The sequence below is a fragment of the Lissotriton helveticus genome, chromosome 5_1 (assembly GCF_964261635.1).
Source record: "Lissotriton helveticus chromosome 5_1, aLisHel1.1, whole genome shotgun sequence".
In the NCBI taxonomy this organism is placed as follows: domain Eukaryota; kingdom Metazoa; phylum Chordata; class Amphibia; order Caudata; family Salamandridae; genus Lissotriton; species Lissotriton helveticus.
In genome coordinates, this window is record NC_136065.1 from 1390574599 (window position 1) to 1390598106 (window position 23508).

The window sequence follows — 23508 nt, forward strand, 5'->3', positions numbered from 1 at the left end:
CACTGGTTTGCATCCAGCACCCCTGACATGTTGAGCCAATCATTGATATTTAATACGGTGATGGTGTTGAGGTGAAGAACCTCCTGCAGTCCTCTGGCCATCTGTAAGGCAGCCTTCAAATCTCCTTCAGAGCCATGCAGCCATCACACATATCCTACTGAATCGTGCAGTAGTTCATGGTTGTTACCTGAGTCCCAAGTTCAATTGGAGATATTGGCCACAGTGAATGATATGAATTCTTATCTTAGGGAAGTCCATGATTTCTCGACATTATCATGCGTGTATTGTGATCCTGCGCTGTGCCCCAGGGCCACAATACTATTACAGCTCAATTAGACAACTTAGTTATGTTGTTTAAGCATCTTGATACTCCAGGAGTAAGAGAGCCTGGTAGTCCAAGCTTACGTCAGGAGATGGTAGGGATTGCAAACTCATGCATTATGACACAGTAAGTAATTCGTAATAAGTTTCAATGTACAGCCAGTGCTATGTTAAAAAATGTGATTCTGGAAAAAACAATTGGTGCTAACACCTTCTGAGGTTGCAGATATGACCCCATTTTTTGTAAACAGTTTAGGTGCTGGAGGGAAAATGTTCTATAACAATGGCCTGGGGTTTCCTGTTGTACAGTGAAGACTTCAGGGGTCTTTGTATTAACTGCATACTTTTTTGTTCACCTTCATATGACACGTTGGTAGGGGACATGTTCACAATGCCGAATTTATCATGTGAATTCACTACTAGAACCTCACCATGGCCACACTTGCAGAAACAGGAGCCAAGAGGGAATGTAAAAAGAAGCATTCAGGCCAACAATAATTAGCGGTTTAACTAAACAGGGGCCAGAGACACCCATTTAATGGCTTTGGCAGGGGGAAAGATGGTGGGCCATTCGAGTATGGAAGTGTGTTACTGTGCTATCATGGCATTGTTTTTGGTTCTCCTTCTCTGTGTCTTTACAGTTTGCTTTCTTCATAAAAGACAAGCCTGTCCCTCATGTCTGATTCTTGGGTAATTTTTAAGAAAATATATGTGTGCAGTAGGTGAGGAGGGAGGTGGATGTGCAATCAAAAGCAGCACAGAAGCACTCCTGTGCACGGTTTTTTGAAGACCAAGATTTGGATTTCAGTATGGGGAGATCGCTGCCTGGCCTTAAATAATTCTGTGAGACACCATTTAAATGTTTCAGGGACCATTTACAGATCCAAGTGGCATCCTAGTTCCAAATGGTGGCAGATATAGTAGTGGGACATTACCACTGTACCGAGGGCGTACCAAACTTCATTGCGGCATGCTTACTGAAAACTATTGGTCATGTTAAACATATTCCTTTGGTGAGGGCACTCATTGCATCCCAAAGTTTCACCTGCTTTCTCTTAAAACTGAACTGTATGGTTAAGAGACCAAGAGAGACGTTAAACCCTGTTGTCCCTGGGATCCTAAGGACTAGGATGATGTTTCCAAAGGGTCTGTATTCAGGATTGCTGTCTCCAGCCAATAGGATCAGAACCTATGCCAGGAGTGTGAAGATTCAGAACTTGCAGGACCCTCCGATTATAGTGGTGAAAGGCAGGCTTGGCCACCCCATCAGAAGTGGGCAGATTGTTAACTATGAAAGCTCACAGGTTCAAGTGGGAAAGCGTGCTGCATCCCCAGAACCTGGGCAACATGTGTAGCCTTAATCTTGCTTCTAGGGTGGCTGGATTGCAGGGAACCTTTGGTATTATATGGTCTTGGTGCATTAAGGTGTCTCCTTTACAGATCGTCACTTATCTGAGACATTTACAGATCCTCCAGTGGTCAGGGGAGCTCTGCTTCTCCCAGGGCAGTCCAACTTCTCCTAGCTTCTTTTCTTCCACAGTTCGTAGCATCCAGGACTCATGGGCTTCCTTCTATTCTGATGGGATTCTCCCAACCAAGCAGAGGTTCTGCCATTAAGAAACGTTAATCTCTGGGCTGATTGTGCAAGTTACGTTGTTAAAATAGGCCAGTCTAGATCGTCCTTTAGCCAAGGCAGGAGGTTTGTGCTAACGTATATACTGTTTCATTTACATTACATGTTCTTTCAATCGGGGAATATATCACATTTAATTCCTTTGTCTTAATTGTGGACATCTGGAGCAAAGAGTGACAGGTCAGACCAATTCGGCTGGTCAAATTCATTTGGAGGCTCCACACTAAATAAAGCTCAAGAGCAGGCAGCAAGCAGCACAACATGAATGGCAGGGGTAACCCCACGCTAAAGGAAATAGCAACATATCCCCACTGGTTTCAAGAGAATGTCGTATGGATTGGAGTGTACACATTTACTTCCTCATACAGACAGAGCCTTCAGGGGAGCCAACAGCTTGTGTAGGTATGCACCAGCTTGTGTAGGTATGCACAGTCTCCAGATAGACAACATCATTCATCTGTTTTCAGTAATAATATATACCCCAAAACAATACACCTGTGTCACATACATATAAAGAATCTTATTTATAGGGCTGGATAGACATTTACAGTCGCCACACCAGTGACTCGTGCACAAAGACATGCATCCCTGAACTTCACCAAAGCACATTAAACAAGCATTAGAAATGCAATCGGGCTCGGATTTATTTGAGTTTGAGCTAATGGCATTGTAAATGCCAATGTATTGTTGCTATGTGTTATGGAGTGTGTTCATGTGGTGTGTACTGCCAGTGATCTCCTTGTGAGTGTGAGAATATTGCACCGTTACTGCCTGTGATGTCCTTCTTGTGAGTGTGAGAAGCTTGCACCTCTGCTGCCTGTGGTCTCCTTGTGAGTGTAAGAAGCTTGCACAGCTGCTGCCTGTGATGTCCTACTCACTACTCTACTCACTACTCTACTCACTACTCACTACTCTGCACTCACTACTCACTACTCTACTCACTACTCACTACTCTACTCACTACTCTACTCACTACTCTACTCACTACTCTGCACTCACTACTCACTACTCTGCACTCACTACTCACTACTCACTACTCTGCACGCACTACTCACTACTCTACTCACTACTCTACTCACTACTAACTACTCTACTCACTACTCTACTCACTACTCTACTCACTACTCTACTCACTACTCACTACTCTACTCACTACTCTACTCACTACTCTACTCACTACTCACTACTCTCCACTCACTACTCTACTCAATACTCACTACTCTACTCACTACTCTACTCACTACTCTGCACTCACTACTCACCACTCTACTCACTACTCTACTCACTACTCACCACTCTACTCACTACTCTACTCACTACTCACCACTCTACTCACTACTCTACTCACTACTCACCTCAATACTCACTACTCTACTCACTACTCACTACTCTACTCACTACTCACTACTCTACTCACTACTCACTACTCTACTCACTACTCTACTCACTACTCTACTCACTACTCTACTCACTACTCACTATACTCACTACTCTGCACTCACTACTCACTACTCTACTCACTACTCTACTCACTACTCTACTCACTACTCTACTCACTACTAACTACTCTACTCACTACTCACTACTCTACTCACTACTCACTACTCTACTCACTACTCTACTCACTACTCTACTCTACTCACTACTCACTACTCTACTCACTACTCACTACTCAACTCACTACTCACTACTCTACTCACTACTCTACTCTACTCACTACTCACTACTCTACTCACTACTCTGCACTCACTACTCCCTACTCTACTCCCTACTCTACTCACTACTACACTCACTACTCACTACTCTGCACTCACTACTCTCTACTCTGCTCACTACTCACTACTCTCCACTCACTACTCTACTCACTACTCATTACTCTACTCACTACTCTGCACTCACTACTCACTACTCTGCACTCACTTCTCACTACTCTGCACTCACTACTCTACTCACTACTCACTACTCTACTCACTACTCACTACTCTACGCACTACTCTACTCACTACTCTGCACTCACTACTCACTACTCTGCACTCACTACTCTACTCACTACTCTGCACTCACTACTCACTACTCTGCACTCACTACTCACTACTCTGCACTCACTACTCTACTCACTACTCACTACTCTACTCACTACTCTACTCACTACTCTACTCACTAATCACTGCTCTGCACTCACTACTCACTACTCTGCACTCACTACTCTGCACTCACTACTCGGCACTCACTACTCTACTCAATACTCTACTCACTACTCACAGTACTGTAATTAACACATTTGATCAATTCACTGTTAAATTTCAATTTCATGTTAAGAGAAGCGACACAATAATAAGACTCCAATTGACAATCAGTGTTAAAAGCCAAGGCTCGTGGAATCAGCTCACAAGAATGACATTAGATAACAGAAAAATATGATTTAATAGATATTTGTTAACACTCCTATTTCAAGCCAAGGTTAAAAAAAACTTGTCAGCGCATAGCATATACTGGCAGGGCTGAACAGCCACTTCATAGCCAAAAGAGAGAACATTTAAGTAAGTTACTTAAGCTTGAAAGGGCAAAATAGTTAAGTTCGAACAAGAAATAACCCGTCACATTACATTACATCTCCGATGACAGGCGAGGGGATCACATATCGCACTGTACACGCACACTGCGCCACGTGCAACAAAAAATAAACACAGGCGGAGAGGGCTGGGTAGGACCACCCACAGTCACTGCTTCAAACACAACTGAAATAAACCCCATTCTCGACCGAATGTACAACTTAAACGCCTCACACACACACGTCTCCCTCCCCACAAGCCACTGTTGCCAGCACCGCATAACACACACACATATATATATATATATATATATATATATATATATATATATATATATATATATATACACACACACAGTACACATTCTTAAGGCATTCAAATCAAGAAAGAGCGGTACCATTAAGTGTAAGCAGCTTCAGCCGACAGACCTGAGAGGGGGCGGGGTCATTCCAGAGAATACGATGGAAGGGGGGCTCTTATAGACTGCCCACGCACACACATCTCTGTACAGTACTGGATCTATACACCAAAGGACTCAGATCATAGCGAGTCCTAGGGCGCGGATTTTTAGCTCCACTTTAAAGCCAAACGTTACCATCTGCAGTTACACTCGTTATGCAAAAAACACGCATCCGTGTTCACCTGATAATAGACGTGCTTATTTATATAGTAGGGTGGGCACCTTACTCACAGAGGACAGCCTCTCTATACCCAAGCTTTAAAGGACAACATAATCTAGGGTGTAAGGACTTAGTAAGAGACTGGCTCTCGAAGAAAAGAAAAAAAAATAGGAAAATCATGGCCGAACGTTGGTCACTAATTCTGTCAAAGAAAAAAAAAATGTATGTATTTATATGTATATATATATATATATATATATATATATATATATATATCCAACACCACACCTCCACCGAAGCAAAAGTGAAGAGACCAACAGCTGGGGAACAGTTTGGAAACGGCTTTATTTACACACAGGGTCAAGTATCGGTACTCCACCATCCCCACTCGGCGAATGCATTTCGGCGTAATGTCTGCCTTCTTCAGCGCCTGGGATGCAAATGATTCAGGAAGGTTCGTATGACGCAGGTATTTATTCCAACTCTTCCTGATAGGTCGCTCAGTGTCCCGCTCCTTAAAGGTATAAGCCTAAGAGCTAACAGCCCTGGTAGTTCGTTGCTTGTCTTAACTCCTACCAGTCCCAGGATGCATTATTCATCTTTGTGTCTGGAGGCTGTTGCTTGGGGCGGGTCCACAAATAGCTGAGGGGAACCTTCCTTATTCCCATGTGCAGGAAATACGCCGCCTCCTTATGTCCCCATACCGCTTCACCCTGCTGATAACGGGAACTTTTTGGACGGGGGCAAGGCAGTAATCAAACCTTACCCAAAGTGAGGCTGAAATAACCCCTACACCGCCATAACAAGTCCCGAACCGGCAGGGGGGCTCTGGTGCTTCCGGTAACCCAGATTAGATCCGTTTTCTCCAGCTGTCCAGAACCAACAATACAAAGCGGGGGCCTCTTGGCGCGTTGCTGGAACCCGCGCTGAAATATCCAACTCCACACCACCACCGAAGCAAAAGTGAAGAGACCAACAGCTGGGGAACAGTTTGGAAACGGCTTTATTTACACACAGGGGCAAGTATCGGTCCTCCATCATCCCCACTCGGCGAATGCATTTCGGCGTAATGTGTGCCTTCTTCAGCGCCTGGGATGCAAATGATTCAGGAAGGTTCGTATGACGCAGGTATTTATTCCAACTTTTCCTGATAGGTCGCTCAGTGTCCCGCTCCTTAAAGGTATATGCCTATATATATATATATATATATATATATATATATATATATATATATATATATATAGCCTCACACACATATAAATAACTCTAAATTAAATCAGGAACATGAACTCCGTATGTGGGTGTGTGTATATATATATATATATATATATCAACACGAAAAAGTTTTACCCTTTAAGATGAGCCGCACACAGGTAAGTGATTATCCATGTTTATTTCAGAAGCAGCAACTTGGAGTCATGGCATCTTGCAACAAATAAAATGCCGACGCGTTTCGTGAACTCTATCACTTTTTCACAGGCATAATGGTTAAAAACAGCTGCAGAGCGTTCATATCGTCTTTAAGGTATCCACCCCGTAGTTACGGGCAAAGCATCATGGTACCTGTAGTGTATTCCCTCAGTGGGGTGCTGTGCGCTGTCATGATTGCACCAGATTTATCACTTTTTCACAGGCATAATGGTTAAAAACAGCTGCAGAGCGTTCATATCGTCTTTAAGGTATCCGCCCCGTAGTTACGGGCAAAGCATCATGGTACCTGTAGTGTATTCCCTCAGTGGGGTGCTGTGCGCTGTCATGATTGCACCAGATTCAACCCCAGTGGGTTTGCACAGAATGTTCATGCACCACCAGGCTGCGGCGTAGATCTTCCGATATGGCTTCCTGTCCTAGTGAATGCTGAATAGCATCAATTGCGGGCCGCTGCTAAGCGGCGAGGGCTCCATCCCCGACTGGGTTAGCCGGTTAACATCAACACGAAAAAGTTTTACCCTTTAAGATGAGCCGCACACAGGTAAGTGATTATCCATGTTTATTTCAGAAGCAGCAACTTGGAGTCATGGCATCTTGCAACAAATAAAATGCCGACGCGTTTCGTGAACTCTATCACTTTTTCACAGGCATAATGGTTAAAAACAGCTGCAGAGCGTTCATATGGTCTTTAAGGTATCCGCCCCGTAGTTACGGGCAAAGCATCATGGTACCTGTAGTGTATTCCCTCAGTGGGGTGCTGTGCGCTGTCATGATTGCACCAGATTCAACCCCAGTGGGTTTGCACAGAATGTTCATGCACCACCAGGCTGCGGCGTAGATCTTCCGATATGGCTTCCTGTCCTAGTGAATGCTGAATAGCATCAATTGCGGGCCGCTGCTAAGCGGCGAGGGCTCCATCCCCGACTGGGTTAGCCGGTTAACTTGGATTTTAATGCAGGACATTGGAGAAAAACATCGGCACCCACTCGGGATTATAATGAAATAACTACCAAGACCAGCCTGCTTCAGGGCATGAGCCCATGGAGGCGGGACTTAGTATCTAAAAAGCATGCCGGATGTGTTTAACTCACCAGTTTTACCCGTGAACAAGAGCAGAGAGTTGCTTGAAACGCGTTGGGTAATGAACAAGATGTGAAGAGGCTTCATCACTGCCGCGCTGTGTTTCGCCATTAAAAAGCAGAAAACTCCTCAGCGTGTGGCGTCTCCCTATGGGTAACCTGTTGTGTGTGATATGAAGCGGCCTGCCCGGTCGCGGAGACGCTCTGCTGGTAATATCCGGATCGCAAGTTTGGTAACCACCGAGCTTGTATGGGCTGAGGAGGCCACATGGTGCAACGTGATAAGGACAGTAGTGGCAGTGTGTTCCCCTTCCAAGCCACTTGGATTTTAATGCAGGACATTGGAGAAAAACATCGGCACCCACTCGGGATTATAATGAAATAACTACCAAGACCAGCATGCTTCAGGGCATGAGCCCATGGAGGCGGGACTTAGTATCTAAAAAGCATGCCGGATGTGTTTAACTCACCAGTTTTACCCGTGAACAAGAGCAGAGAGTTGCTTGAAACGCGTTGGGTAATGAACAAGATGTGAAGAGGCTTCATCACTGCCGCGCTGTGTTTCGTCATTAAAAAGCAGAAAACTCCTCAGCGTGTGGCGTCTCCCTATGGGTAACCTGTTGTGTGTGATATATATACATATATATATATATATATATATATCCACACACATTTTTATAGTTGGGATTACAACACCCAACGGCAATTATGTCGGCAATTGACTCATTATACAGATAGTGTTCAAATACGGAGGAAGGACCATCTGAGAACGTATATTGGAAAAGGAAAATGAATGAAGCTTGCACCCGTTACAATGTTACTAACGCTGTACAGAGCACAAGTAAACAGCCGAGCAGTACTAGTGCATCACGGGGAGACCTCTGGTGCTCAAAGGGACCTTGGATGGGATCAGGGTGTGTACCAGGATCAAATGAAAAACGCCACATCACACAAAAGGATCGGGGTAAAGGGACGAAAGCTGTATCGTCACCCATTCACCAGATAAGCACACCTTCCTTTGTGCTTTAACACCGAGCTCTGTCCAAAATGGCGGTAAAAATAGTGCTAAAAAAATGGTCTGGTGAAGGGACAAACGCACCCGGCACGGCAGGTATAATCTTCCCCACTCCCCCCCTTTCTATTGGTCATTTTGTCGCAACAGCATGTTTACGGCGTCCATACTGTATACGACGTTGCCTGCCACGCTAAAAGCTGCACCGGTGCCTATCACGTACACAACAGCGATGGGGGTTGCAAAAGTGTAGCAATTACGTACAATACCCTATACCACTCAAAACTGCACTCTTCACTAAATGGAGATTAACGCACTCACCTAAAACAATTACAGCGCTAGAGAGGTACCTTTAATGAAGGCTCTTAGAAGCAGTCAACATATGGTGCTGTAGCCTGGTTTTAGTCCCCCTGAAACAGCCAACTGAAAAGCGCCGAACACCGCCACCAAAGCCCCGCCAAAACAAGACCGATTGCGCTTGCGCATAACAGACTTACAGCACGGCCACCCTGACAGCTCCTAAATAACCGCTGATAAAATGCAATGTAATGGTGAACGCGCTCCCACCATCTGTATTGCATTAAAGGGGCACTCTGACAGCTCCTAATTAAGATTAATAATCTGCCGTGCGCGTAACCACACACAATATGCCATGTAAATTACTAAAATGGCCGACTAAATTACATACGGCCTATGGCGTCAAGGCTACTAAAAATACTGCACAGCGAAGACGAATCACTAGGCAGATGGCAAAAAAAACGGGCGCGCACTAAGGAATGTGGCAGCCCGGACCACTAAAGAATTAATTTTTTTTTCTAATACATAAGAGCTCGGAGCTCCGCTCCACTTCGTGGAGACGTAGGCCCGAGCCCTAAAAATAGAGCACCTCTAGTAAGTTGAAGGGAAAATATAGGACCAAAAGTAATAAGAAAGACATAACAGCAAAACTCATTCGGACATCATGGGGTCAGATAGAGATGATCACCATGGCCATATGGCCAGCTATGGATAAATGAGGTGGAAGCAGATGTTTTCTAAGAGTTATGGAGTCTTCTATGGCTAGCCCAAGTGGCGATCTATGCAAGTCCCCCAGAGTCATAGGAGGAAATAAAAAATGGGAAAACAATAGAAAAATCCCACTTGCTTTTGCTGGGGTGTTCCCTGTGATGTTGCGGGTCTACAGCATGGTTGCAGCAGGTGGGCTCGAAAAGACTGACTCTGTGCCTCTCTCCTGTGACTGCTGAGATATATCTGCGAAGGGTTTAGATTGACTGTGAAAGATTGGCATCTGAGGTGAGAGACAGTTGGTCACACACACTCAAGCGAGAGTTGTGATTGCAGGCAACTGTAAAACATGTGGATTGGTCATTAATGTTGAAGGCTGGGGGTGAGTTGCTCTGTGAAGTGACTGAGTGTAACATATGCACACTCCGTGAATGCATTTACAGCCTGATTGAATATTACCCCTTTTTGTTCTGTTTTATTTTTTAAGACCTCTAATGAGATGATGGTCCAGTGTTTGTCCAGGATTGTTTCACATCCCCTGCATGGTGAGTGTTAATATTCAGGATTTGCTACTTACTCTGCATTACGTTGAGTGGCATGTGAGGGTTTCTGGTTATGTTGGTGATCAAATGGGGCTTGTTTTCACTCCTGGGATTTTCATTGATAATACCTATAACTAGATCATAACACATTGTATTTTTCTATAGTGCATACTAGATTCAGAACACTAACGTTAAAAAAGAAATCATTTTAGATACTCTGTGGACAGTGAAGGTTGATAGTTGTAGATGGTCAAGAGGGTGAGAAACCTGTGGGGTTTTCGTTGAAAGTCCATGTGATTTGAGTTCTGGTGTATTTCTTTTTCATGAAAGGATCAAGATGAGAGAGTGCCTTTAGTGGAGCGAATGGGAAGATTTCAGTCAAATGTACAGGGAAAATTAGTGCAATATTGTTTAAATATTGTCTAAGCAGGATAATGTTTAATTTTCTTCTGAATAGAATTCTTTAGAATACATTTGATTTAGCTGGCAAGGTGTTTTTGATGGTTATTGCATCCCATAGGAGGTACTATATGGCTTTGAATGATAGCCAAGCAAACTTTATTTGCATCCTGCCTCTGACGATGGATAGCCTGTTAAGTGTGTTTTAATCTGGCCCAGATAATCATGTTGTCTTAAACTTGTGGCCTGTGGGGGCATTTATCCAAAAGGCAATTTTGAGGTGCGCAGGATGAAGACGTCTGCTGATTAAAACTGCTTGCTGTTGTTTTGGAGGCCAGAACTAGTATCCTAAGTGGAAGACGTTATCTGTTTTTCGACAGTTCATTCAAAAGGTTTGGTAGTCTGGTTGAGGTGTAGATTCAGATGGAGTTTGTGGTGCAGGAGCAGACCAACAAATTTTGTCTTGACGGTCCGCCTTGAAGAGATTCCAGTGTGATCCCTTAAAATGGATTATGGTAGCAAGGATTATTTTGAATATGACATTGTTGATGCACAAGGCCACTTCTGCTACCTTCGCTCTGATTTAGAATGTTAAGCAGTGTTCATCTGCTCAGATCTTAAAAAGATAATGTTTATCTATATTTTTGTTTTTACAGTTGTCTCTGTTCGCTGCATGGTGCAATTTATAGGCCGGGAAGTAAAGTACAGGTAATTATCTTTTTCTGGGGCAGTAAAATATCTGTTTTTTTATCCTTTAACCTGTTCATATTTTATTTTCATTAGCTTGTAGTTGACTGTGTGTTTTTTTTCCAGTGGGGTGTTCGGGTTCATTTCAGCTATTTATAAAGAAGAGGGAATAATGGGATTCTTCCAGTAAGTACTGTCTTACCGGTTGGCTCCTGCGATTGCTAATACTGAATCTTCTCAAGTTTTTTGGGGGGTGTTTTGAGTATCACTTGTAAGCTTTAGCAGATTATGTGGCCACATTCATTTCTCGCATCTTCCAGTATTTAATACGACAATTCCTTTTTGTGATATCCCAATATATTTTAATTTTGTAAATGTGCTGCTTCTTGGCAAATGCCTTTGAACAACGTAGACGTATTTTAAAATTGCAATACTATTTAAATCATCTTGCAGTAAAATAATTTATTTTTAAGCAACAAAAATTGAAATGTAGGAATACACATTTGAGGAATGCTTCTTAAATACATTTTCACAATGGAAACCTTTTCGTATATGAGATGAAAAATGAAAAGGAGATCCCTTGAATTTCTGTGTAGGTAGAATAATAATTTACCTAGTATTTGTTTCGTATTATTTGTTTTCTGCTTTGTTGTAACTACTGATCATTTTGTAGCTCCCCACAAGTTTTATAAGCTGTTTTCACATCTCTTAAGTTAATCTTGCACATTCCTCAAGAAGTCAGGGTGCGCTGTTGCTCTAGAAGAGTTTCCATCCATCTTTCTTTGCTTCCATCGTAGTTATTAGAAGCTACATTCCCATACATATCGCTTCTGCAAAGGCTTTGCCTTTGGTAAATGTTCTGTTATTCTTCTTTTAATTCGGACATTTGACTGTCTTCCTCTGAGAATCAAACTGCTTCAACCAGCACTGAGATATTGACTCCTTTGAGGAGAAACAGAGTTGCCCTAGAGCTTCTATTAGGTTCTATTTTTTTGTGTTGTCTCAACATTTGCTCACAACAGCTACAGGCATGTGGAGCCAAAACTCATTTTTCTTAGTGACACAGGAGATTTTACATCATTAGTACTTGCTTGTTGTATGCTGCGTGCCGCTTCCAAATTGAATTCAACCAAAAAAAACGAGAATCTATTTTTTGTCTTAAGCGGTGTGGCGTTGTGGCATACTCAACCAGTGGCATTGTGGGATTGAGCAGTGGCATTGTGGCTTACCCAACCGGTGGCATTGAGCATAGTGGCATACTTAACCAGTGGGTAGTGTAATTGGTAAAGAATTCAAGGATCGATTGGTTGGCAATGACATTCCGTTATACAGATATTTCACCTAATTCCTTGAGTACTGCCTTTTTGCAGTAAGTTATAATGTTTCCTGCATAGCTCCATAAATGTAGGCTGCCCAAATCATTGCACACCATTACATGCTGATAAGTTGGTTGGTTACTACTTTCCTATACAGAAGCATATGAACCAATTGCTTTGCAATTTTTTTGCCAACTTGCTTAACTTGCCTGTCTCCCTTTTTAGGTTTCGACCTACGCAGCGCACATGCGTTGCATAGGAAAGAAACCTCTTGAAATCGAGTGTGCTTTGCAGGCAATCATGTGCACGCGTTGCATTGCTTTCAATGCAACACGTGCACGTTTGGCGATTTCCTTGCGGGAGCGAGCGGCGCCAATCAATTATCGCGCTGGCTCCCGCAAGGGAAACACTGCCTGCTCTCAGCCGCACACGTGACCCCCCCTACTTGCGTGAGGCGCGCACACATGTTTACAGTTCTAAGGTCGGCAGCTGTGGCCGTTATGGCACGCCCTCTCCCCCTTGAAAGCTTCACCTCTTCACAGTTTATAGAAACACTATATCATTATTAAATTATTGCTTTTATTTTTATTATCGCTATTACGTGTTTAGCTTTTGTTGTCGCCTAAACAGTAGTTTCAAAACTCACATTAGAAGGGATCTATGCCGTGTCCGTGAATATTAATAGTGCACAGAGGTGAGGGCATCAGGGAACACACGTGAGAGCAACTAAAATGAGCAATGCAAGAAAATGCAGAGCAGACGGAAAACTGCAGCACCCGTGGTGTATAGGAATCCTGGCACCAGGGAAGCGCAAGGAATAATTACTTAAAGTCCGCCAAGGATGTCCCGAAAATAAAGGTGGTTTCGTTTTGCCAGATATTATATGTGACTCCAGGGCAGGTGTGATGAATAATATTGCTACTCATATCACGTTTATTATTACCCCATTATATTTCATTATTGATATATTAAGTAAGTCAATGTATGTATCGTTCCACTAAAAGAGCGAGACCGCAGGAGATGAAAGAATAATTAAATGAGATTCCTGCAAGGGTCTAGCGAAAAAGAAGGCTTTTTTCTTACATCGATAATCGTAATAATAGTTGTTCTTATTTTATGGTGATCAATCATAACAGTTTATTCTTGATCGTACCTGTTACACTGTAAACATTATTAACTGTTTTTATCGGCAATACATTTGCTGCCATGTTATGTTTTCTAGCATCGGTATTATTGCCAGTGCTATTTTTGAAAATATTAGTGGTGTTATTATAATATGCTTGGTGCATGACGTTACCGTTAGCTGGCTGTAGTTCTTTGTCGGCACAGAATAAAGCGTTTCATACAACGGCCGCTTGAAGCAGGAAGTCGCCCACCTGTTTGCTTTCTGTGCCAGGGCCCGCCTCTGGTTTGGTTCATGTAGTCCTTTGGTTATAAGATGCCACCACCTTGGTAAAGAATATGTAATAGCACCCCCCGCACAAAATGACGGCACCCTGTGAATATGCGTGGATTGATAATCAAACTCGCACCCAGAAATGACAAAATGTGACGCAACGCTTTAAACAGTTCCAGAAATGTCCATCAACATGGAAACCTCTTTTTGAGGAAAAAGAGTATGATTTCCAAACATTTGGCGCATATAACAGTAGCTCGTCGATATTCTTGCTTACGAGGGGTCTGTTCGCAGGCCATCGCAACGTGAGAGAGAAGGTTTCTGTTTTCAGCCTGTACTTAAAACTTAAGCGTCCCCGTTTCTGAGTGCGCCTCAGCAGACCTCTCTACAGAGAAGCTGCCACCTGTGTTGATTGGCCATCAGCAGATATGTACATATCACACATGTTTTTAAGGCATTTGTTTAGCAGCGTATTCCTATGAGTAAAGCTTTGCAGCGCTGTTCTAGCCTTCATCTCTACCATGCTGTCTTTATAGAATGTAATTTCAGCAAGTCACCTTAAACGTTTTGGCTCTTATTCACAGAAAAATGCGTAAAGGTAAATTTGTAAATTTCCTCACTCTCTGGAATGTGCCTTTAGGCTTTATTTGGAATCCATAACACTATCCAAAAATATGTCTGGGGAGCTGAGTCAGTTGCAGGTTTCCGGCCATACTCCCTGGGGAGTCATGTGACTTTTGAGTGGTATTGAACAATGTAATGAGTTTTATTAATCATGATACAGTCAATTAATCTTTTACATGATAAAACAAGCATTAGCATAGCCAATCGGTCTCGCTTTTGGGACCTTATAAGTATTTAGTTATGCAGCTCAATATCCTTGGTGCAACAACATTGACTGTTGCATGGCTCAACACTTATAAGGTCCCAAAGGCGAGACCTATTGGTTATGCCAATGCTTGTTAGAAACGTAGCCTAACACACTGCCATGGAATCTGTAACATTCTGTGTGTGATTGTGTTTATGTGCGTGTTCGTTTTGGGGGTGCTTGCACGTGTGTATGCGAGGGGGTTGCTGCTGGGGTACATGTCCGTGGTTTTTCTGCCTCTTTGTCCTCCCTTTGGGCATCTACTAACTTTGAACGTCACAGGGATGATGCCTGCACTTTCTTAAAGAATGATTCTGTTACTGTTGTCAGTGGATCTGTGCTCCTGCTTTTACACTTGTAACATGCCATATCTTTGTTCGATGTTCAACTTTAGCATTGAATGACAATTTGTAATCCACAACTTTCTTGCACTGATGTACAGATTAGATGGGTCTGAAAGGGAAATTTATGCCCTTGGAATCACAGCAATTACCGGAGGGTCCACTATTAACCCCTTTACTTCACTATTGAGGTGTGTGTATATATGTATGTGTGTATGTATGTGTGTATATATATCTCTCTCTCTCTCTATATATATATATATATATTTCCCAACTACAGAGTTACCCACGCACAGGTGAGTATTGTTGAAATATTTAATGGAGGCTGCTGTGAAGATCACAGAAGTACTGCCACACAAATAAAACAAATTCCAGCCGACGCATTTCGTGCTGCCACACTTCTTCCTGGGCTGTGGACTGAAAGCCATGTACACACACATCTGTAGTTTTTCCACCACCTATAATATATGCTGATCCCTGCCCCAGTGGGCATGGCCACTCCCATGGCGTGCTGGGATCCGTAGTGCCTTCGTTTTCCTCAAACGAGTCGCCATGCGTTCCAAAGTCTAAAATATATGCAATTAAAACCCCAGTGGGTTGTGGTGCAATCTCCAGACTCAACACCGACATCTTACTGGCTCTATTAACAGCTCCTTTGTCTCATGCTGTTACGCCGATTGACGTTACTGCGGGGCTACTCTGAGGCAGCAGGGCTCCTTCAGCGGCTAGGATGAGTAGATGTTAATATTTGGTTGTGGTACATTTTCCTACAGTCAAGGGATGATACTAGTGAGCAGAAGACAGGCACCATTCATTTAGTAATCCTGCTTGAAATAAGATCAATACCTTTCTTCGAAAATGTCTTGCACAAAGGCTTGTGGTCAGTTTTCACTATGAACTTGGTCTCCCACAGAAATTTCTTACATTTCCTAATGGCCCAAAAAACAGCCAGAGCCTGACGTTCAATAACAGAATATCGAGATTCAGGATCTCTTAGACCACGTAAAGTGAACATGATGGTTGACATGCCCTCCTCCCCTCCTGTTGAAGTACAGCCCCTAATCCCTTGAGACTAGCATCAGTTGTGACAATAGACGTCTTGCTAGGGTTGAAACTTGTTAACCTCGGTGCCAAACCAAGTTTTTCTTTAATGGAAATACATTCTTTATCACACTCAGCATCCCAACTCTCAACCCTTCTTTAACAATCCTCTCATATTAGAAGATAACTCTGCAAACCCTTCAACAAATTTATTATAGTATTCAACCACCCCAAAGAACTTGGTTAGTTCCTCTTTGCAAGTTTCAGGTGGCATGCGAGTTATGGTATCAACAAGACTTGACTTTGGGGTAATACCATATTGTGAGACAGTGTGACCTAAATAATGAATGGACGCGGTACCAAATTTGCATTTCTCAGACTTGATAGTGAGATTAGCTTTCCCCAACTTATACAATACATCTTCAAGGTACCTTTCATGTTCTTCGTGATTTTTTGCAAAAACAAGAATATCATCTTGGTAAAATAACAGCCCTTACAACCTTCCAATGTCTTTTCCATTATCCGTTGAAATACAGTTGCAGCTGATACAAGCCCAAAGGGCATACAAATAAATCTAAAGGACCCAAAAGGAGTAATGAAAGATGTAAAATCTCTGGAATCCTCATCCAACTCAATTTGATGGTAAGCTGAGGTTAAATCGATGGTGCTAAACACCTTAGCCCCATCCACTAATGTTAGTAATTCAGAGATGTTGGGTAGTGGATATCGATCCACTACCACACATCTATTTAGCTGCCTCAAGTCCACACAAAGACGAAGAGAATCATCAGCCTTACGGGCAGCTACACTGGAGAAAGCCAGTCAGTAGCTGTTAGTTCTTCAATGATGCCTGCGTCTCTAAGTTTCCACAATTCTTTTTTCATTTCTTCCCTTAATGTTAGAGGAACATTTCTCGCCTTACAACAAAATGGTTGAGCATTAGAGCGAAGTGGTATCTTTAACTTAAATTTCTTAAGACAATCTAGGTCATGTCTGAAAACATGAGGAAATGTTTCCTTAACTTTACATTCTAATGAATTGTCAGTACTTATTTCAACAGTTTGAATGGTATCTTTCAATTTAATTGGACAATCGCTACTGGGGTCTAACATTACACCCAAATCACCCTGGTGAAACCAGCTTATTAGGCTGTCACCATTCAAAGAAACATATATCTTTCCAGAAACCTAGCGTCCCTTGTATTCAATGAGCCCGGTGAAATAACCTTTTAACGGAATGATTTCTCCACCATAAGCCAAGGGACGAATGTCAGGTTTAGGAAGTAGAACTTTATGAGATAGTTTTGATTCAAAGAAATTTCTAGAAACTATGGTAATCTTAGCCCCTGAATCGAATAAAACTCTTGTTGACTCACCACCAACAAGAATTATATCTAAGGGACAAGACTTGGCCTCACCTTGAGACACAACTTGAACCACAATTTGTCCGCAGACAAACTCTTCCTCCAAAATTTCTGTTTCAACAGATTTCACATTAGAAGAGCTATTCTTAGTTTTACACACAACAGAAAGATGTCCTTTCCGTTTGCACTTGGAGCAAATCACGTTCAAAGCAGGACATTTGCTGTCATTAGCCAAATAACCTACTTTGTCACACCTAAAACATTTTGGCACAAAAGGTTTTTTCTTGGTTTTGACAGAAGAATATGACTTAGGAGTAGATTTTTCTGGTTCCTTGACAACTTGAACCAAGACTTATTTATTTCTTTTTAAAGTGTCTACACACTTAAGCAAATGTTCCACTCTTTTAGCAACTTGAAGAACTTCTTCCCTCAACCAAAGTTCTTCTCTCACTTTATCAATGTTACACCCAAACATGAACTGATCTCTTATTCTTTCATCACATAGATTCCCAAACTTACAAGATGAGGCAAGTTTCCTCAATTGAGTGACATACCCCTCAACAGTTTCACCTTCACTTTGCATGTTTTAGCAAATTTGTATCTTTCTAGTATTGTGCTGATTTTAGTGTTTGTCTAGTTGTTTAATACAAATTTCATATTCATTGAGACCAGAACTCTCTTCATCACTGAGTTGAGGCAAAGTGTCAAAAACATCTTGGCCCTCTGACACAAGACAGTGAAGAAGGAGTGAGGTCCTCCGTTCAGCAGTAAGACTAACACCATAGACTCTAGCATAGCATTCAAAGACTTTCCTGCATCTCTTCCATTTAATTGTTGGTTCACCAGGTGACATTAGGAAGAATGGAGGGGCTGTGACATTTTGCATTTTGAATAAATAGCAAAAGTTTCCTTAAAATATAGAAGAGAAAATGTGCACACGTATCCTTAAAACATTACGCACAACAAAATGATTGCCTTTGAAAAGAAAAGAAAACACAATTGAAATAAGCCTGAAATATGGTCATTGTAGAAATGATGAAGGTGAAACCCTTCAAATGTAGACAGTTACTTATGCCCACAATTGAAATAAACATGAAAAATGCTTGTTAAAATAAATAAAAAAACGGGGTGAAACCCTTCAATTGTAGAACAGTCACCTGTGCAGCTAGACATCAAGTTAAGAATGTGTAAACACCTCCTCTATCCTATTACAGCAATCGGCTTGTGACTTCGTAACGAAGAGATCAAAACAGCTGAGAATAAACAGAAAATGGAGGCACGCACAGCTACGTAGCGTGACCCCGCACACTGCGTGACTTTGACGTGACGTTGCTCGTAGACTGACAAGGAACGCTCGATACTGCGAAGCACAGAGACACACAGGAACACTCGAAGAATGTTGCTGAAAGCGCGATCGTCTCGCTCCTATATAAGTTTTGTCTTGCTCAAGATTGCAGCAACGCTCGCGCTCAGCCTTGGACTGCCTCGCTCCAGACCCCTCAGCGTGCAGAACAACGGAATGTACACCGCCGCTCGAATAATGCGGCCGACAACGGTTAACAGTAACCGTAAAGGTATCTGGTGACGTTTATTCCTTAAGTTTCACACAATCCAATACTGTATTGATGGCTAGCAAGAATCCACGATTAAAGTATGTGTAAACAAAATAAAGATTAACACAGTCTGTTCACTCCTCTCAGCATGTATAATTAAAAGAGTCATTAAGGCGAGCCCGCGCCGAATGGAAAAAGCGCAGCAGTAGCTCCCAGCCCATATAATTAAAGCAATCAGTAACATTTCCAATTACCTCGAAGAGTTCACACCTAGAAAAATATTGGCAGGGTTCGGCAAATCTGATGTCAGCTCACAACACGATTGACGTAAAGGAAGGCAATTGTTGACCATTTAAATTCACGTAGTTAGAGTCTAAATGAAATTGGTCAGAATCTTGCGCCAGTTCCTTATAAACTTGTTACATTTGTACCCCCATTAACACAAATGAGGGAGCCAGCAATAAATAAAGATTTGCAGCGAACACTCCTGGTTGTTCAATTTTGAAGGACAACGTAATTAAAACTGTGGGCGAGCCCGCAACAAATTAAAATCAGTGGTGAAAGCTCCCAGCCCGTACTACCCACAGCCCATGAATGTTGAAGAAGAATGTACTAGGAAAACAGGCGAGCCCGCAACAAATTTAATCTGCGGCGAAAGCTCCCAGCCCGTACTACCCACAAGTCCACATGAATTAAAGTACAGTATCTTTTTTTGAAGGGTAGTTGAACACTTGAAGAAAAGGTAAAGGCAAGTAGAGTTCCTCTAAGATGGAAAGCTGCCGACACCGCCAGTGTAAGATCTCCTTAATTTGAATGAGAGATCAAGAGAAGGCCATTGAGTTGAAATCCAATCCAGGTTTATTCCATAAAGTGAGGAACCCATCCAAGCAGCAACTGGGACAGGTCAAAGTACAGAAGTTATCAAACAAACACATTCCAATCAGGACCCAGATAGAATACAGAACATCTATATACAATTATGCGTAACTAAGGTATTAGGATGCTATGATTACGTATGGTAATCCCCATTACTCTTAGTCCTACTCGTCCTCGACCCAGTCATCACACATGAGGTATTCCACACGACAGGAAACAAAACAGGAAACGCTTTTAGACTCCACCTACCCTCCTGTCAGGTGCTATAATACACCTCACCACCAGAAGCAAATCCTGATGCACCAAGCACCAAAGGCCTGGAAAGGGTGGGCGGGTGGGTTGTATGACTGGGTCGAGGACGAGTAGGACTAAGAGTAATGGGGATTACCATACGTAATCATAGCATTACCTCTACGTCCCTCGTCCTCGACCCAGTCATCACACATGAGGCATACCAAAGCAACACCCAAACAGGCCTTTGGCAACCCACACACCACAAAACACAGACCAGACACAAAGGAGTGCAGCAAGACAAAGTTGCAAGAAACAACAGAATCACAGCGGAGGGGAAAACCCCCACAGCCAGCAACACCCCAAGACCAAAAACAGGTCCGGTCAGACAAGGCACAACCCCACCAACAGTGCCGCACGAACGCGGACTCGGAGGCCCAGCCCGACAAACCCACCAAGAGACACACCCAGGCAAGCAGCCCAGGAGGCAGACACGCCCGAGCGGAACGCGCCAGGACACCCGCCGGACAGGGCAAACCAGCACCAAGAAAGGCAAGAGGAAAGACCGCCATAAACCAGCGACCCAAAGAGAGCCAGGAAGCAGCCGTAGCCAAACCAGCCAAGCCAAAGGACACGGAGAGAGAGCCACAGAAATGTACAAGGCACGTCCGAGGCCAAAAGAAAGAACAGAAAGCCACCAGACAAGACAGAATGTCAAGGGCCACAGACTCCAAAGGGACAAAAGGGGAAGACTGCAAAACCCCCAACACCAAGGAGAGACCCCAAGGGGGCAGCGAACAGAAGGAGAAGAGAGAAACTCCGAAAAAGGCGAGAAACCCAACAAGCCACCTGAAGGAAGAAAGGAATCCGGGACCCGGAAGGCATGGATAGCAACCAGCAAGGAAACCAGAGGAGGAACACCACCTCGAAAAAGAAGACCAGCGCTCCGAATAGGAAGACAAGGCAGACAACCCACGAGAAGCCCGCAGCACCAAATCAAGTGGTCGGGCAGACCACGGGTCCCAAGAGACACCCGAACAACCCCCAAACTGCCAAGGAGAGGGGAACCAGAAAGAGGGACGGAGATCTCAGACGAGAGGGGCGATGGGGCAGAAGCCAAGGAGGCCCCACCGTCAGGCCCAGCAGCAGAGGAAACCAGGACCTCCTCTGCCAGCGAGGCTGCACCGCCACCACCTGAGCCCCCTCCCGCAGAGCCCGCAACAGAAAGCAGGAATCAAAGGAAAGGGAGGAAAGGCATAGAAAAACCAGGGAGGCCAAAGGAGAGACAAGGCATCCACCCCCCATGTGCCCACCTCCGGAGACCTGGAGCAGAACAGGGGCACCAGGGCATTGGACCCCGAGGCAAACAAGTCCAGAGCCGGAGTCCCGAACCACAGTCAAAGCCTCCTAAAGGTCCCGGGAGCCAGACACAGGGACAGAGACGAGGGAAACCTCCGGCTCAGAGAGACCGCCACCACATAGGCCACACCCCGAACGTGAAGAGCAGACAGGGCCAGAAGACGAAGGTCCGCCCAAGCCGAGAAGGAACAGGCCTCCAGATTCAGGGAGGAACTGCCCCCCCCCGTGATGCAGACACGCCACAGACACCGCGAAGTCCGAACCCACCAGGACATGGCAACCCTCCAGACAAAGATGGAAACAGCGAAGCGCCCTCTCCACTGCAGACAACTCCCTCCAGGTGGACGACCTGCGAGACTCCGACGGGAGCCAACGCGCCAGCACCATCCAACGGGCCAGAGTCGCGCCCCAGCCCGAGGCGCTGGCAGCCGCGGACACAACCAGAGGAGGAGGGAGACGAAACAACATCCCCACGGAAAGGTGGGAAGGGTCCAGCCACCACCGGAGAGCAGACACCACATCCAGAGACACAGGGACAGGAACCGCAAAATCCCGGACAGGAAAGGGGACCCACCACTGCACAAGCCACAGCAGAGGCCGCAGATGAACCCCGGCCCAGGGCACAGTGAAAACCGAAGCAGCAATGGGGCCCGAACCTCCTGCCACCGAAGAAGGGGAGCCGAGGCAAGCGACAACAACTTCCTCAGCAAAGACAGCAGGTGACGAATCCGGGCGTCCGACAGGAACCCCCAGCCCAACACAGAATTGAACACGGGTCCGATGAAGGTCCTCCGGGACGCAGGCTCCAGGTGACAAACGGGCAAGATGAACAAAAACCTGTGGTCCCGGAGTGTAGACACGGTCAAGTGAAGGAGGTGAGACATGACCTCCAGGGACGGAGCCTGAACCATCCAGTCGTCCAAATACGGGAACGCAGACACCCCCAGGAGACGGAGATGGGCCACCAAGGGAGCCATCACCTTGGCGAACACCCGGGGGGCGGACCAAAGACCAAAGGGGGGGACGCAGAACAGCCAGTGCCGACCCTCCAGGCAGAAGCGCAGGAAACGCTGATACCTCCCAGCCACCAGGTTGTGTAGACACGCATCTTGGAGGTCCAGAGCGGAGAACACCCAACCGGACCGGATCAGCGGAAAAATCTTCTGGAGAGTCTCCATCTTGAACGGGATATTCTGCACAAACAAGTGCAGACCCCGAAGGGGGAAGACCACCCGGAAACCCCCTGTGATCTTCGGCACCACAAAGATGATGGAGTAGACGCCCAACCCCGCTCCTCCATCGGAACAGGGACAACCGCAAGCTTGCGGACCAAAGAACGAACTCCGTCCAACAAGGTCAGACGGCGGGAGGCAATCCGAGGAGAAGGGGACACCACCACCCCGGAGGGGGGGAGGGGGGAGACAAGAACTCGATCCGGTAGCCCAGGGACAAGACATCCAGCACCCATCTGTCCGAGGTCGTCTGGCGCCAAGCAGGAAGGAACTCACGAAGTCTCCAACCAACCAGAGGAGGACCACCAGCGAGAACGGGCCCCAAGGTGGCAAAGTCAGGAACGCTGCGGACCAGACCCGGCACCCCTCTGAGTCTTCTTCTGAAACTTCCGGGGAAAAGACCTGCCAGAGCCACGCGACCACGAAAGGAGGACCGCTGAAACCCAAAAGGCTGGCGGAAAATCCTGGCACCAGAGAAGGAGGAACCCCCTCGGGGTGGAAGATCACGAAAGGACAAAGAATGCTTGCGCACCTCGAAGACCCTGTGTAGCTTCACCTCCAGTGAGTCACCAAACAGACAGGCACCAGCGAAAGGCAGCCGCAAAGCCATGGAACGCCGGGCCGCGTCCGTCATCCAAACCCGCAGAAACA

General features: G+C 44.8%; 1 protein-coding gene across 2 annotated transcripts in view; it reads left to right on the forward strand.

The window, feature by feature from the left end:
* MTCH1 (mitochondrial carrier 1) overlaps positions 1-23508 on the forward strand; it is a 414326-nt gene that overhangs the window by 119424 nt on the left and 271394 nt on the right. For both annotated transcript variants that reach the window (XR_013594892.1, XM_078644353.1), the window contains exons 5-7: positions 10141-10198; positions 11251-11302; positions 11408-11467. Coding sequence is in view for 1 of the 2 variants with exons in the window: in XM_078644353.1 (XP_078500479.1) it covers positions 10141-10198; positions 11251-11302; positions 11408-11467 (170 nt within the window). In the remaining variant the exon portion in view is untranslated. The remainder of the gene's footprint in view (positions 1-10140; positions 10199-11250; positions 11303-11407; positions 11468-23508) is intronic.